The 15811-nt window shown below is 56.2% G+C and overlaps 2 protein-coding genes across 4 annotated transcripts in view; both read left to right on the top strand.

The window, feature by feature from the left end:
• CREBBP (CREB binding lysine acetyltransferase) overlaps nucleotides 1-9071 on the top strand; it is a 121356-nt gene extending 112285 nt beyond the window's left edge. For both annotated transcript variants that reach the window (XM_055409351.2, XM_088832804.1), the window contains exons 24-31: nucleotides 474-624; nucleotides 960-1106; nucleotides 1706-1819; nucleotides 2340-2505; nucleotides 2806-2973; nucleotides 4490-4651; nucleotides 4805-5086; nucleotides 5817-9071. In XM_055409351.2, the coding sequence (XP_055265326.1) occupies nucleotides 474-624; nucleotides 960-1106; nucleotides 1706-1819; nucleotides 2340-2505; nucleotides 2806-2973; nucleotides 4490-4651; nucleotides 4805-5086; nucleotides 5817-7943 (3317 nt within the window). In that variant the 3' untranslated portion in view covers nucleotides 7944-9071. The remainder of the gene's footprint in view (nucleotides 1-473; nucleotides 625-959; nucleotides 1107-1705; nucleotides 1820-2339; nucleotides 2506-2805; nucleotides 2974-4489; nucleotides 4652-4804; nucleotides 5087-5816) is intronic.
• A 5601-nt stretch (nucleotides 9072-14672) lies between these two features.
• The window catches only part of TRAP1 (TNF receptor associated protein 1), a 50825-nt gene continuing 49686 nt past the window's right edge, over nucleotides 14673-15811 (top strand). For both annotated transcript variants that reach the window (XM_055409352.2, XM_055409353.2), the window contains exon 1: nucleotides 14673-14829. In XM_055409352.2, the coding sequence (XP_055265327.2) occupies nucleotides 14754-14829 (76 nt within the window). In that variant the 5' untranslated portion in view covers nucleotides 14673-14753. The remainder of the gene's footprint in view (nucleotides 14830-15811) is intronic.

Genomic DNA, 15811 nt, shown 5'->3' on the forward strand with positions numbered 1-15811 from the left:
CCGTTTCTGTTAAGAGTTCTTCCCAGAGTGGGAACCAGCCTCAGGGCACAGCCGAGACCCTGAGCAGCCACATGGGCACAGCCAGGGCAGAGCCCAGTGTCACCAGGACCTGGGCACAAGGGGCAGGAGGCAGGTGGACCCTGTGTAGCCCCCTCATGCCTGCTTCCCTGCTTAACCCCAGAGCCCGTCTTCTTTCAGATTTGGGTCCACCTTTGTGGCTCTTCTGCCCCTTAGAGTTGGAAAAACATGGAAATTTGGGGTGTTTGATAGCAGTTTCCAGTGTGTGGAATGCCTAAGACTCCGGGGTTCACCTTTCTCTTGTAAAATGCTCACCTCATAGGATCTCATGAGATCTTTTCTGTATTTGGAGGGTGTCAGTTCTTAAGATATCAGATTACCCTGGAAAGAAAACATGGATTCTGTAGCCTTGGCCTTTCCTAAGCCCTCTCATCTGCCTCTTCTGTATTTCGCAGGACTGCAGACCACACGGTTGGGAAACCACCTGGAAGACCGAGTCAACAAGTTTTTGCGGCGACAGAATCACCCTGAAGCTGGGGAGGTGTTTGTCCGTGTGGTGGCCAGCTCAGACAAGACGGTGGAGGTCAAGCCCGGGATGAAGTCACGGTTCGTGTGCAGACGTTGTCCCAGTGGGCACCCTGCCTGGTTAACCAGAGCCTTGCTTTCTGGCAAGGCTTTAGAGTCTGGCAAGCATAATTTAAGAACTTTTCATCAATTAGCATGTAGCCACCCTTCTCTCAGCATCCCACACTCTTCAGGGGAGGTGGAATTCCTGTCCAAGTGAGACTGTCACAGAGAATGGGGTTGCAGCTCTGAACTGCCTGGGCCAGTAGTCCAAAGGGACGACCCCACCTGCAGTTCGCCTGCACCACACAGGTCAGAACAGCAAGTCTTGTCTGTGTAAACGGTGATGCATGCAAACAGAAGGCTCTTTGTTCCAGGTTTGTGGATTCTGGGGAGATGTCGGAGTCTTTCCCGTACCGAACCAAAGCACTCTTTGCCTTTGAGGAGATTGACGGGGTGGACGTGTGCTTCTTTGGGATGCATGTCCAGGAGTATGGCTCTGACTGCCCCCCGCCAAACACAAGGTAACCCTCAGCCCCTTTCCGATGCATGTGCACCCTGTGCTGTGTCAGTGACCAGGGCTCTAAACATCCTGGAGAACCGCTTCAGCAACCAAACTAGTTTGTTTGGTTTTCCCCTAAGCCAGTGAGAAGGGAAGGGTTTTGATGACTGTTCTGTGTTGAGTACATGGGTTCTGACCATGATCTTGCTGTGGCCCCTGCCTCACTTGGGGCAGGTAAACGTATGGAGAAGGGGTGGATACTGCTGCCCGGGCCTGAGTGCTCATTGATGGACCTGTGAAAACATCTCACCCTTGCCAAGAGTTACTTCCTGTTCAGTCAGGAATCTGGGTGGATGGGAATCAGAAGTGGCTTTTCCTAGTGGCCCCGGTCTCTCCTTGTCATTCTCACGGTGAGTGGTAATGTTGCTGCCTAGTTGAGGGATGAGATTGGATTCCATTCTGTCGATCGGTAGCAGAGGTTGGCGGTGTCTTGTTTGTGACCAGTGTAGATGCTATCAGAGCAGTTTATTTCTAGAGCTTTCTTTGGATGCTGGTGTTTGGTTTCACCTTTGGGAGATAACCTGAACTTCCGATTAATTTCTCCCTGCCCCACCCCCCCAGGCGTGTGTATATATCTTATCTGGACAGTATTCATTTCTTCCGACCCCGATGCCTCCGAACAGCCGTTTACCATGAGATCCTTATTGGATATTTAGAGTATGTGAAGAAATTGGGGTGAGTTGAATTCAGATTACCCAGAACTAATAAAACTCCGTTTTTAATTTTCACTGTGGCATTTATTAAGGTTTTCTATGTTTTTATTTTGGTGTCCTTAGATTCAGAGACAACACTTCCTGACATTGTCTTGGACCATGTGGGGCTGGGGCTTTCCCTGCCTTCTGTGTCCTCGCATTCTAGTCTGTTTTTAACACTTTGTTGAGGCATATTTTACGTATCATACAATTCACCTATTTCACTTGTACACTTCAGTGATTTCTAGTAACCTCAGCAAGTGATGCAGCCGTCACCACAATAGTTTCAGAATGCTTTCACGCCGCACTCCCACTCCCATGAGGCCCCTGTGCCCGTTTGCTATTCATCCCTGTCGGACCCCCGACCCCAGCTGATCTCCTTTGTATTGTTCTCCTTTATAGTCACTTCTGCCCCTGCCTTGGTGCCTGTGCCTCTCCGTTACTCCTGGAAGGCAGGGATGGTTTTGCTCCCTGCTTCCATCTGAGTTGTGTGTGTCCTGCAGGTATGTGACAGGGCACATCTGGGCCTGCCCCCCGAGTGAGGGAGACGACTACATCTTCCACTGCCACCCCCCTGATCAAAAAATCCCCAAGCCGAAGCGCCTGCAGGAGTGGTATAAGAAGATGCTGGACAAGGCCTTTGCCGAGCGCATCATCCATGACTACAAGGTGCGCGTGCTTGGGGAGGGGGCAGGGCGTCTTCACATGTCTTTCTCTGTGCTCACATGGGTTAGAATTAATAGCCACTTTAGGAGAAATGTAAAGCAAAAATTTTAAAATTTTTATAATCATAAACTTAGAGGCAACTTTTCTGCTGTCTGTGGAGACTCGCAGACGGCAGCTTGAGAACAGAGGCAACATGGCCTATGAGGCCGTGCAGTCCTCCCCCCGCATCATGGCCCAGAGCCCCCTCCTCCCAGAATGTCCCCAGGCCCCCTCGTCTCACTGCTGTGCTCGGTCATTCTCTAGGACATTTTGAAACAAGCAACTGAAGACAGGCTCACCAGCGCCAAGGAGCTGCCCTACTTTGAGGGGGACTTCTGGCCTAACGTGCTGGAGGAGAGCATTAAGGAGCTAGAGCAGGAGGAGGAGGAGAGGAAGAAGGAGGAGAGCACCGCGGCCAGCGAGACCACGGAGGTAATGCCAGGCCACGCGCCGGGGCTGTGCTTCGGTGGCCGGGTCCTCAGGAGGGGGCCTGCTTTGTCCGTGCTGGTTCTGCACAGCCTCACCGCGTGATCACCCACCGCGGGGCCAGCCCAGCCACGGTGCCCAGCCATGGAGACGCATGACCTCCTAGGTGGACGGGGGGCCTCGCTCTGGCTTCTCTGGGCAGGATGGCCAGGGCTGAGACACGGAAAGATGAGGGGAGCCTGGGAGAGGTGGGCGGAGGTGCAGACAGGAGTTATGGCCAGGAATCAGTCCGTTCACTGTAACACTGACTTGAGGAGGAGACTCGTATTTGCAGGCCTCATTCATTTGCTTTGTTATAAACCGCCCCCTGCTCTCCACCAGGCACTTGTGCGTTTGTGCCCTCGCTCGGCCCACTCTAAGCCTCCGCCGTGCACAGGCACCACCCTGAGGGCCGCAGTGGGAACCAGTGAGAGAAGCAGGAGAACAGGCGCATGCGTGGCGCACCCTGAGGTGGTGGAGGAGGTCAGGACAGACACAGGGAAGGTGGATGCGGGCTTTCAGGGGGCCTCGTCTGGGGAGGTGGTACGTGAGCAGAGACTGTCTGGGGAAAGGAGCCCAGGAGATCCAGGGGAAGGGCCTCCAGCAGGGAGAGGAAGGTGTCAGAGTCCGAGCTGGGGGCACGTGTGTCGTGTTTCAGATGCTAAAGTAAGAGCTGATGGTGGTTTAGTTGGATGCGAAGTCGTCAGCAGTGAGAAGCGTAGGATGTGTTTCAAGACTAACAACCCTAAATTTAGGGCACATGAGGACAGTTCTGTTTGAAGGCTGCCTGCTAGGTCTGGGGCCTCAGAACTGAGTCAGTGTTGTGGCCTCTCTGAGGGGAGGTGGATAGGGAGCACACCTGGAGGATGATCATGAACTAGCTGTGGACCCACTCATCTCGAGAGGCTGGTGGTTACTGACTGCGCAGGCCTGGGGCTCCAGGAGGGCCAAGGGCAGCCTGAGGAGTGCAATTGGAGCCCCGGGCTGGGGTTTAATGTCTGCCAGCTGCTTCTGTCTGCCTTTGTGTGCTTTAGGGCGTGTCCTCTTTGGAACACAGCCACCCCAGCCCCTTCCAAAATGGAGAATGCCTGGGTAAGGATGTGATGAGCTCTCATTTCACAGGTGGGCCCCAAGGGGCTGTGCTCATCTTCCTCGGCCTGCCAAAATTTTGCCAGGCCTCCCTGGAGGCAGAACCTGTGGGCCTGGAAGATCGGGTGATTTAGGACTGGAGGTGCTGGGAGGCTGTGCTGGTCACCACCATGCCCACTGGGTCCACGTCCACCCATGTCACTTTCCTCTCAGCACTTACCTCTGAAGGCAGCAGTGTTCGTGGCCTGTGAGCAGGCAGGTTGCAGTCCGCTTGGCGGTCACCTGCCTCAGCCCGGCTCCCTGGAGCCCCCACGACCAGGAGCTGGAGGCCTGGCACCTGCTGAGCATGGAGCAAGGGGTAGGATGCGGCCAACAGCCATGTGTCTTGTTGCAGGGCAGCCAGGGTGACAGCAAGAACGCCAAGAAAAAGAACAACAAGAAAACCAACAAGAATAAGAGCAGCATCAGCCGCGCCAACAAGAAGAAGCCCAGCATGCCCAATGTGTCCAACGACCTGTCCCAGAAACTCTACGCCACCATGGAGAAGCACAAAGAGGTGGGGCCGGCAGGGCGGGGGGCCGGCATGGAGCAGGGCGCCCCCGCCAGGCAGCACGGCAGCTGGCCACAGCCGTGTGCAGCCCCGGGGCTGGCGGGGGCGGGTTCGGTCCTTCTGTCCGCGGGGCTGACGTGGCTCCCCCTGCACCCGCAGGTCTTCTTCGTGATCCACCTCCACGCTGGGCCTGTCATCAACACGCTGCCCCCCATCGTCGACCCTGACCCCCTGCTCAGCTGCGACCTCATGGACGGGCGGGACGCCTTCCTCACGCTGGCCCGTGACAAGCACTGGGAGTTCTCCTCCTTGCGGCGCTCCAAGTGGTCCACACTGTGCATGCTGGTGGAGCTGCACACCCAGGGCCAGGATCGCTTTGTCTACACCTGCAACGAGTGCAAGCACCACGTGGAGACGCGCTGGCACTGCACCGTGTGCGAGGTGAGTGCGCCCGGGCTGCACGTGTGTGCTGCGTGGGAATCGTAGTCGACATTTTCCAGGGAGAGAAGGACCAGGTGAAGAAGGCTTCTCTGTGTGCCGTCCACTGTTGGTTTTGAGATTGTTTTGGGTTCACACGAGAGGCCTGGATGTGGAGGGGTTCCTGCCATGTGCCCGTGCTGGGGTCCCCTCACAGTTCGGCCTGGGGCCTGGTCCAGGCCACACGTCCTGGGTTGGGGGGCAGTCGGTGCGCTTCCCTGGGAGACTGTGTTTGTGCTGACCTTTCCAGGATGAGGAGACTCTCACAGGGCACTGCATTATTTTATTCTCTGTTTCGTTAGCACCAGCCCAGTGTCTCAGATGTGAGCAGGCCTCTTGGCGCAGGGCGGGGACCCAGACGGGAGAGCACAGTGGGTCCCGGTTACACTAGAGGTGCCCCAGCTCTGCGCTTGTCAGGAGGCTGAGGATGCTGGGAGCCTTCCCCTTGTGGAGGCCTCAGCCCCAGTGACATCTCAGGGGCACTCGGGGAGTCCCCCAGGGCGTGGGCCAGCAGCTTGGGAGGGGCACAGGGGCCGCCAGAAGAGAGTGGCCGGGGCAGTGGCCTCCGGAGCTTTCTGGGGTGCAGGTGTTCCCGGGAGGGAGGCTCTGGGGAGCCGACGTGTTCGGCATCTTTGAGCCTCTTGAGGGACTAGTTGCGGCTGCATGCTGACTTGTCCCCCATCCTCGCCCGCAGGACTATGACCTCTGCATCAACTGCTACAACACGAAGAGCCACACCCACAAGATGGTGAAGTGGGGGCTGGGCCTGGACGACGAGGGTGGCAACCAGGGCGAGCCGCAGTCCAAGAGCCCCCAGGAGTCGCGGCGCCTGAGCATCCAGCGCTGCATCCAGTCGCTGGTGCATGCCTGCCAGTGCCGCAACGCCAACTGCTCGCTGCCGTCCTGCCAGAAGATGAAGCGGGTAGTGCAGCACACGAAGGGCTGCAAGCGCAAGACCAACGGCGGCTGCCCGGTGTGCAAGCAGCTCATCGCCCTCTGTTGCTACCACGCCAAGCACTGCCAGGAGAACAAGTGCCCAGTGCCCTTCTGCCTCAACATCAAACACAAGCTCCGCCAGCAGCAGATCCAGCACCGCCTGCAGCAGGCCCAGCTCATGCGCCGGCGGATGGCCACCATGAACACCCGCAACGTGCCTCAGCAGAGCCTGCCTTCCCCTACCTCAGCGCCGCCCGGGACCCCCACGCAGCAGCCCAGCACGCCCCAGACGCCGCAGCCCCCCGCCCAGCCCCAGCCCTCACCCGTGAGCATGTCACCAGCCGGCTTCCCCAGCGTGGCCCGGACTCAGCCACCCACGACGGTGTCCACTGGGAAGCCCACCAACCAGGTGCCAGCCCCACCGCCCCCCGCCCAGCCCCCACCCGCAGCGGTGGAGGCGGCCCGGCAGATCGAGCGGGAGGCCCAGCAGCAGCAGCACCTGTACCGGGTGAACATCAACAACGGCATGCCCCCGGGGCGTACGGGCATGGTGACCCCGGTGAGCCAGATGGCTCCCGTGGGCCTGAACGTGCCCCGACCTGGCCAGGTCAGTGGGCCGGTTGTGCCCACCCTACCGGCCGGGCAGTGGCAGCAGGCACCCATCCCCCAGCAGCAGCCGATGCCGGGCATGCCCCGGCCCGTGATGTCCATGCAGGCCCAGCCGGCTGTGGCCGGGCCACGGATGTCTGGCGTGCAGCCGCCCCGGAGCATCTCGCCCGGCGCTCTCCAGGACCTGCTGCGGACCCTGAAGTCGCCCAGCTCCCCGCAGCAGCAGCAGCAGGTGCTCAACATCCTCAAGTCCAATCCTCAGCTGATGGCAGCTTTCATCAAACAGCGCACGGCCAAGTACGTGGCCAGCCAGCCCGGCCTGCAGCCACAGCCCGGCCTCCAGGCCCAGCCCGGCCTGCACCAGCAGCCCAGCCTGCAGAACCTGAATGCCATGCAAGCCGGCGGGCCGCGGCCTGGTGTGCCTCCGCAGCAGCAGACCATGGGTGGCCTGAACCCCCAGGGCCAGGCCCTAAACATCATGAACCCGGGCCACAACCCCAGCATGGCGAGTATGAACCCGCAGTACCGAGAGATGCTGAGGAGGCAGCTCCTGCAGCAGCAGCAGCAGCAGCAGCAACAGCAGCAGCAGCAGCAACAGGGCGGTGCCGGCATGGCTGGGGGCATGGCAGGGCACGGCCAGTTCCAGCAGCCCCCGGGCCCCGCGGGCTACCCCCCCGCCATGCCGCAGCAGCGGATGCAGCAGCACCTCCCCATGCAGGGCAGCGCCATGGGCCCGATGGCGGCTCAGATGGGGCAGCTTGGCCAGATGGGGCAGCCTGGGCTGGGCGCAGACAGCACCCCCAACATCCAGCAGGCCCTGCAGCAGCGGATTCTGCAGCAGCAGCAGATGAAGCAGCAGATGGGGTCCCCGGGCCAGCCGAACCCCATGAGCCCCCAGCAGCACATGCTCTCAGGACAGCCTCAGGCCTCGCACCTCCCCGGCCAGCAGATGGCCACGTCCCTCAGTAGCCAGGTGCGGTCTCCGGCCCCTGTCCAGTCTCCGCGGCCCCAGTCCCAGCCTCCACATTCCAGCCCGTCGCCACGGATACAGCCCCAGCCTTCACCGCACCACGTCTCGCCCCAGACTGGTTCCCCCCACCCAGGACTCGCAGTCACTATGGCCAGCTCCATAGATCAGGGACACTTGGGGAACCCCGAACAGAGTGCAATGCTCCCACAGCTGAACACCCCTAACCGGAGTGCGTTGTCCAGTGAGCTGTCCCTGGTCGGCGACACCACGGGAGACACCCTAGAAAAGTTTGTGGAGGGTTTGTAGCATTGTGAGAGCATCAATTTTTCCCCCCTTTCATGTTCTTGGACCTTTTGTACTGAAATCCAGGCATCTGGGCTCTTTTTATTCCTAGATGGAACTGCTACTTCCAAGCCATGGAAGGGTAGATTGCTGTTTAAAGAAACAATACAAAGAATATATTTTTTTGTTAAAAACCAGTTGATTTAAATATCTGGTCTCTCTCTCGCTCTTCTCTCTCTTTTTGTTTTTGTTTTTTCGTTTTTGTTTTTTGTTTTGGGGGGAGGGGGGTTTGTTTGGATTCTTTTGTCGTCATTGCTGGTGACTCATGCCTTTTTTTAATGGGAAAAACAAGTTCATTATATTCATATTTTTTATTTGTATTTTCAAGACTTTAAACATTTATGTTTAAAAGTGAGAAGAAAAAAATAATATTCAGAAACTGATTCCTGAAATAATGCAAGCTTATAATGTATCCCGGTAACTTTCAGATGTTGCGGGAAGATTTTTTCTATAGTGAACTCTGTGGGCGTCTCCAAGTATTACCCTGGACGCTAGGGATTGGCTCCTGCGTGCACACACGTACACACCCACACACACGTCTATCTATACATACTGGCTTAAGCCAAACTCTTGTCTTGCAGATGTAGAAATTGTTGCTTTGTTTCTCTGATAAAACTGGTTTTAGACAAAAAATAGGGATGATCACTCTCTTAGACCATGCTAATGTTAATAGAGAAGAAGCATTCTTTTCTTTCTTCTATGTGAAACTTGAAATGAGGAAAAGCAATTCTCGTGTAAATCATGCAAGCGCTATAATTACTATAAATAAGAAAATTCAAGAAGATCCAATCACTGTATAGAATGGTAAAGCACCAACTCATTTCTTATATCATATTGTTAAATAAACTGTGTGCAACAGACAAAAAGAAGGGTGGTCCTTGAATTCATGTACATGGTATTAACACTTCGTGTTCGGGGTCTTTTGTTATGAAAATGCTGTTTTCAACATTGTATTTGGACTATGCATGTGTTTTTTTTCCCCCATTGTATATAAAGTACCACTTAAAATTGATATAAATTACTGAAGTTTTTAACATGTATTCTGTTCTTTAAGATTCCTGTAAGAATGTTTAAGGTTTTTATTTATTTATATATATTTTTGGAGTCTGTTCTTTGTAAGACATGGTTCTGATTGTTTGCTCACAGAGGAGAGGCGGGGGCTGTGGTCCTGCCAGCTGTTGGGGGGGCAGCCAGGCTCGGCCGGGGCCGCGCAGGTCCTGCTTGGCTGCCTACAGAAGACCCCCAGCCAGAGCCAGGGCCACCAGTGGACCTGAAGCAGCACTTTGTCTCCCGTCCACTCCCCGTCCTAGCCACCCCCACCACACCCCCGTTCCTACCTGCCAGTCCCAGAGCTCCTGCAGAGGGTGTTCTGGGGACCGGAGGGAGTCTGCGGCCCGCCTCTCATCCTGGCTCAGCAAGGGAGGACGCCATCCCGGCCCCCTGGGCTGGGCTGGGCAGACGCGGCGCTGGCCCGCCCTTGCCTACCTGAGGGGCTGCCGGGGGCATGGCGCAGAGCACTGACTGCAAGCCCCACTGTGATGAGAAGAGGCCTCCAGCTTCAAGCGACACTTGCACTTGGCCACCACCCGGTCCTTCCCCTATCTCTCTGCTCCGGTTCCAGGGGTCCTTACTGAGGGGTTGACACGCAAGGTCCTGAGCGCTGTAGAAATGATGTCTCAGAAGAGGACCACGGCAGGAGAGCTGAAGTTCCTTCTCTGGTCTGCACAGCTCCTCCCAGAGCACAGGCTAGTAGAGTCCTGCCTCCCATTCCCTTAGCCCCCAACGACAGGGGTCTAGGTCGAGGGTTGTGATGCTCAACTTGGAAATCATGGCCCAAATACCTCTCCTTTTGGCCCTGAATTCATAGAAATATTTCCAAAATAATGTGAATTGAGAATTTAAATTTGAGGAAATTCTCTTAAGAAATGAGTTGTGACACAGAGCTTTGAATCTTGTTCTAATATTGTAGATCTAGTTAGGTAAGACTTAAGACCACCGTCTTCGCCACCATCCAGCCCCACCCATCGCCAGAGAGAAACAAGGCCAGACCCAAAGCCATGTGCCATCCCTGCTCCAGCCCCTCTTCCTGGTTGCCTTCTGCAGCGATGAGAGAGCCCTGGGCTGAGTCTGTGTTCACACAAGGAGTGTGGGCCTTCTGGGCCCTGGAGAAGCAACTTCAGGCCCACACTCCAGATGTACAGTCCTTTAACCTGGCCAGTGGGGAGTCTCTTTTAGGTCATTCTGGAGTCCAAAGCTCTGTACCGACCTCATCCTCTTGGAAGTCCCGTGCAATCTTGTTGCCAAAGGATGCGGCCGAGGGGGTGGTCCGGATGCTAACCCGGCACTTGGCGTAAGGAAGTTTCTGTGTGAGCCGGAAAGCCCTGACATGGTATCTCACATGCTATCTACTTAAAAGAAGATAAAAGCCCTATATTTGTGATCAAAAAGAGGAAACTTGAAATGTGCTGGTGTTTATAATAAAAGCTGGTAAAACTGCTTGCATTCAAAGATGGTTCCAGTTGGCTAATGACCCTGAGAATTAGCTTAGCAGCCAAGTCATAAGGTAAAGGGGTTCAGTTGATTTTATCTAGTCATGTGTTTATGTTTTTGAGAATTTAGCATGTTAAAAACAGGAGTTGGCTGCAATGTCTGGGTAACAAAAGGTGAAGAGCCTTCTATTATCTGAGACTGAAGACATGTAACTTATTTGATTGCCGTTAAGTGGAACCAAAGATTTTGAGTCAAAATATGCTTTTAGAACTACATGAGAAAATAAGCTACTTTTGGCAATTACCTGGTCATTGGTTAGGACCCCCCACGTCCCCCGCAGGGGGCACAGGTTTGATCCCTGGTTAGGGAACTAAGAAACTGTAAGCTGTGCATCATGGTTAAAGAAAGCTACCCTGAAAAAGCAAAACTGAGTTTGGGTGGCAGCCAGGAGGTAGCCAGGAAGTCCTTGACCCAAGGCCAGTGTTGGGAAGTAGACGCTGTGTGTATACGCAAGAGTAGGTGGGGCTGGGGTCAGCGTCACCTGGGATCACGAAGCCACACTGTGTACTCAGTCAAGCGCACGGGAACTGGTCAGTCGTTAGATACTGAGTGTCACACCCAGGCTGACACAGGCAAGGCTGAGAAACTGACGGAGCTGGTAGTGCAAGTGGTGCCTCCAGGGAGCTCTCGCCTCTATATAGAGGACGGACTTGGATCAAGTGACTGTGTTGTGACTGAAATTACTTCACTAAACTGAAGGATTCAAAGGGCACTGACAGAACACCCCGAGGCAGCGGTTCAGGTGTCAGGGGATCAGGAAGAGACCTCAGGGTGGGAGTTCCCTTGGCCGTGAGCAAGCCCCTCTGCCTTGCCAGCTTCATGAAAGGTAGCGATGCTAGGTAACAGGTGCTGTTTAGATGTGTGTCCACCCCTCTGTAAGGTGGGAGAACAGAGACAGCATCTGGCCTGAATTCATGAGCACTCAGGGCAGACGTGAGCCCCAGTCAGACTCACGCCTTGTGTTGGAAAGGAGCTTTTCCTCCAGCCTTGAGAATCATCCCCTGGCCCCCGCTCCCATTCCACAGGTTCGCTGTGAGCCCACTCGGGTACCCTGGCGAAACGGGCATTGCAGTACAGCGTAGCCTCTTGAACATCACTGATAGTGGTAGGTGGTCACAGGTCCTCACAAAGGACCATGTGGCTACTTTGGCACCAGAGAAGAAATGGTGACAGTGTTGGTCAATGGTAGTGGCCACAGCTTCCAGCTCCCAGTGTAGATGACCCCCAATCCACCTCCCACCTGATGCCTAGAGAGCGCTTAGGTGTGGAAAGGGGTTTAATGTCTGATTATGGGTCCCCATGGCTTGTAAAGTTTTTATAATGGTGATATATAAGCAGATCGATGATATGGATCCAATAAAGGGTCCTCGAGGGAGGTGGTGATATTTAGGAAGTGAGGTGAGAGATCTGCGTCCCACAAGTCATTCAGGAAACTGTCCAGAGAGGATACTCCTGGAAAGGATGGCAAGGAGCTTGTGGGGTCCTTTCTGAGCCCACACAGGCTCCCCTCAGACCTGGGCACAGGGTTGGGGCCACAGGAGACTAGGGGTAAGGCCACAGAAGAGGGCTGCGTCATGCCACTGCATGGAGAGAGTGTGTCCTGGGGACCAGATGCCTGAACCGCAGCTGTGCTCCCAAAGCCAAGAGATGTAGAGAAAAGAGCTGGGGGGCCACTCAGGAGGCACTCAGAGCTGACAGGAGCTCAGCCGCCAGAAACAGGATCACCCATGAGAGTAAGGTCTCCACCCTCGAGAGCATAGTGGACTCTTGGGTTCCTGGGGGCCGCTTCTCACTGTTCCCCGCCCTCCAGACACTTGAGTTCTGAGCTGTGGTTTCCTGGGCTCTTCGAGGAGGAGGGGTCCTCATGTGGGAAGAGGGCAGTGAGTGGCACCGAGCCGTGGCCCTTTTCCCCCAGGAACGAGCACACCTGCCGCCTCCAGCTGATGTTCAGAGAATCACCAGGTCTGTCCACTCAGGAAATGTTTATTGATTGGCTCCTGAGCAGTGACAAGTGAGGCATGTCCTGAAGGAAGGTGCTGGGCTCAAAGGCGGGTCCAGTTGGTCTCTCCGTCAGGCCGAGGATCGCAGGCCATTCCACTGTGGAGAAAGCACACAATCCTCTACTGCCGTGTGTCCCGAGGGACAGTGTTTCTGTCTCAAGCTTAACGTGCGTGAGGATAGATTATCTGGGATCTTGCTACCATCTTGATTCTTACTGGGGGATGGGAGTATATGTCAGAATTTCCTTCTTGTCTGAATAGTATTCCGCTGTACGTATAGAATATGTTTTGTTTACCCATTCCTCCATCAACGGACACTTGGGTTGCTCTCACCTTCTGGCTATTGTATTGAGTAAAAATGCACTGTGTGTTTTTCATGGCCCTCAGCTTACCCCTAGGGAAAGGCTGTGACTTCTGAAAAAGGAATGAGCAGCCTCACAGTGGCCACAATGATGGAGAGAGATCGAGGGGTCTCCCTCTGCCTTCCACTCCCTCCATTTCTCTCTCTGCTCTCCCCAAGCGACTCCCCACCGGTCTCCATTAATTCAACTCAAGTACTTCTGCCTCTACTCATTCTCTCCCTTCTTCCATTTTTCTTATTCACGTAGGGCCTGAAATCTGATCATGACCTCCTCAAGACTGGCTTGGATCCCTGGGCACTTTAAAAAGCCACAGTTCCCTGGGTTACCAGGGGACTCAGTATCACAAAGATCTGTGACTGAGGGTATGTCTCTGAAGGCCACAGGCCAAGAGAGGACAGAGGGCCCTGGTAGGTGTATCTGGAACCCAATAACTTTGCCCTGGGTCTCGTCTGTCTTGGCAGAGGTCGGCCCACCCCCAACCCCAACTGAAGCCTAGGTTTCCCTCCTCCCTTTGCTAAATACCACTTCCTCTTTCTGTAATAAGAGGGCTCCCCAGGCTAGATCTATTGCCCCATCGACCAATGTGTCAGCACTTACCAGAGACGGTTTCCTGAGTGGAGTGAACAATACATGAAATGTGAGGCTGAGACCCCTCAGTTCAGTGACATCCCGGGAACCCTATGTCTGGGACTAGCTCTGTGTCTGGAGTGTAGTGAGGGAGGGATCAGGCAGGGGTCAGGTTATGCAGGACTGAGGCTGAGGGAGGAGTTTGGAATTGATTACGTGCAGGGAAATCCCTGGAGTGCCCCGATTTCGGAGTCTACCATCAGCGGCTGTGCAGAGAATGGGGGGGTGGGGGGGAGGGGGGTCAGTGAAGAGGCTGCTGGAGTCTCCAGGTGAGCAACCTCTGGCTCTTCCATCCAGATGGGCCTACCTCTTCAAGGTTCCCCTTCTCAGCTGCTTAAGCCTGGAATTTGGCGATCATGCTTGACACCTTCCTCGTGTAAGTATTCCCTGTCGCATCCCCTCCCTTGCGGCCTCAGCTACGTCCAGGACCCACTTGGAGGACACTTTCCTAGCTCCCGTCCTTTGCAGATACTGTCACAATCTCAACTCGTTTCTGTGCTGTTATTTACCACTTGTTTGTAGCAGCCAGTCTTCAGTGTACCTCAGTCATCAGGGGGCCGCCTGAGCCCCACTTCAGGCGTTGCCAGAGAATCTGCGTTTTACGTGGCTTGGAGTTCTGTGACGTTGACGATCCGAATCCTCAACCAAACTCACCTCCAGGAGGGCAAGAGAATTGAAATGAATGCATAAGCCCAGTTTTGCTGGTGGACCTTGGCTCCAGAGCTTTGGTGTAAGCAAGCCAAGCCTGAAATTCTCCTTTTTCACTCTTTTTGGCTATCTGGCCTGACTTGGTTGGAAGAGACTGACTTCCAGCGGTCTGGACCAGAGGCCGGGGACAAAGACCCCGAAGACGTTAACTGCTTCTGCCCCGGAGCCACCTTTTCACGCTGTTCGCTGTGGGTGCGAATATCTGCACCCGGTTTCTGGGACGCACATACCGAGGCCCAGTTGGCGGGCTAGTGCCCGGGCGGCTCCGCGCGCACGGCCGTCGCCCTTGACAACGTGACACAAGGTCGTGGGGGGGGGTCCCGCCCGGGGGGTCCCGCCCCCAGGCCCGACTGTCCCCGCGCGGGCCGGCCGCGCCCAAGCCACAGAGGGCCCCGCCCACCAACCGGCGCGGGCGGCGAACGGACAGCCGGGCTCGCGCCGTGACGTCACCGCGCCGCGCCCGGAGAAAGCCCCGCCCCGCCCCCGCCCCCGGCGCGCGTGGCTGCCCGGGACGCCGGAGGAGCGACATGGCTCGCGAGCTGCGTACGCTGCTGCTGTGGGGCCGACGCCTGCGGGCGCCGGCGCTGGCGGCTGCCTGCGGAGGTGAGGGCGACCGGACAAGGGCGGGTGGGAGGTGAGCGGGGGCGGGGACGCGCGGAGCCTCCGGGTCCCCACAGCCCCTGTTCTGTGTGGGACGCGCGGTGGCGGCTCTCCCTCGCGCGGCGCGGGAGGTTCTGTGAGGATTATGCTCCCAGCGCGCGGCGAACGCTGAACGCTCGGTGCGTCCTAGGGGCACCTGACTCGGCCCGAGCTGCGGGTTTCTCCGGAGGTGACGGGGTTGAGCCCGGGCCCGCGTGACTGCCTGCAGCAGAGGCTGCTCCCCAGCGAGCTGGTCAGGCCGGGTTGAGGCGGAGGGGCCGCTGGCAGTTTCGGGGAGTTGAAACCAAAGGGCGCGTGTGCGCTGGCAGCGGGTTTCACCCGGGGGTTACCTCAGCCCCTTGGCTGCGCTCGGTTCCTCCCTTCCCCCAAGTGGAACGGTCCCTTGTCCCATCGACACTCCTGAGGGCCCGCTCGGCCCGGCGCGCGGCGGCGAACCAGAAAACCGGCCCCGGGCCCTCGCGCAGCCCCGGACTCTGGGTTGTTGACCTCCGTAACCCAGGGCTTCAAATTGGGAGGTGCTCAAATCAATGTTGGAAAAAAGCCCATGACCGCAGTCCTTTCTCTCACTCTCCACGCGGAAGTCACGGCAGGTGAGCGCCTTGGCGTTGCTTCCTGATACTGCACACTCAGTTACACACATGTAAATACACACATCTAACGATTTTTACGTAAAAAGGCCTAAAGCATTTATGCTTTGTGCTGCAGATTTTTTTAAGCTCCAGGTTGGCTTACATGTTTTCTGTTTGTATGTATGTTTCCGGCTTTACAGCGGCCGCGTATATTCTGTGTTGCTGCTGCTAAGTCGCTTCAGTCGTGTCCGACTCTGTGTGACCCCATAGACGGCAGCCCACCAGGCTCCCCCGTCCCTGGGATTCTCCAGGCAAGAACACTGGAGTGGGTTGCCATTTCCTTCCCCATTGTGTGA

This window comes from Moschus berezovskii, chromosome 27 (assembly GCF_049115385.1).
Source record: "Moschus berezovskii isolate FMDL1 chromosome 27, NW_MosBer_1.0, whole genome shotgun sequence".
Lineage (NCBI taxonomy): Eukaryota > Metazoa > Chordata > Mammalia > Artiodactyla > Moschidae > Moschus > Moschus berezovskii.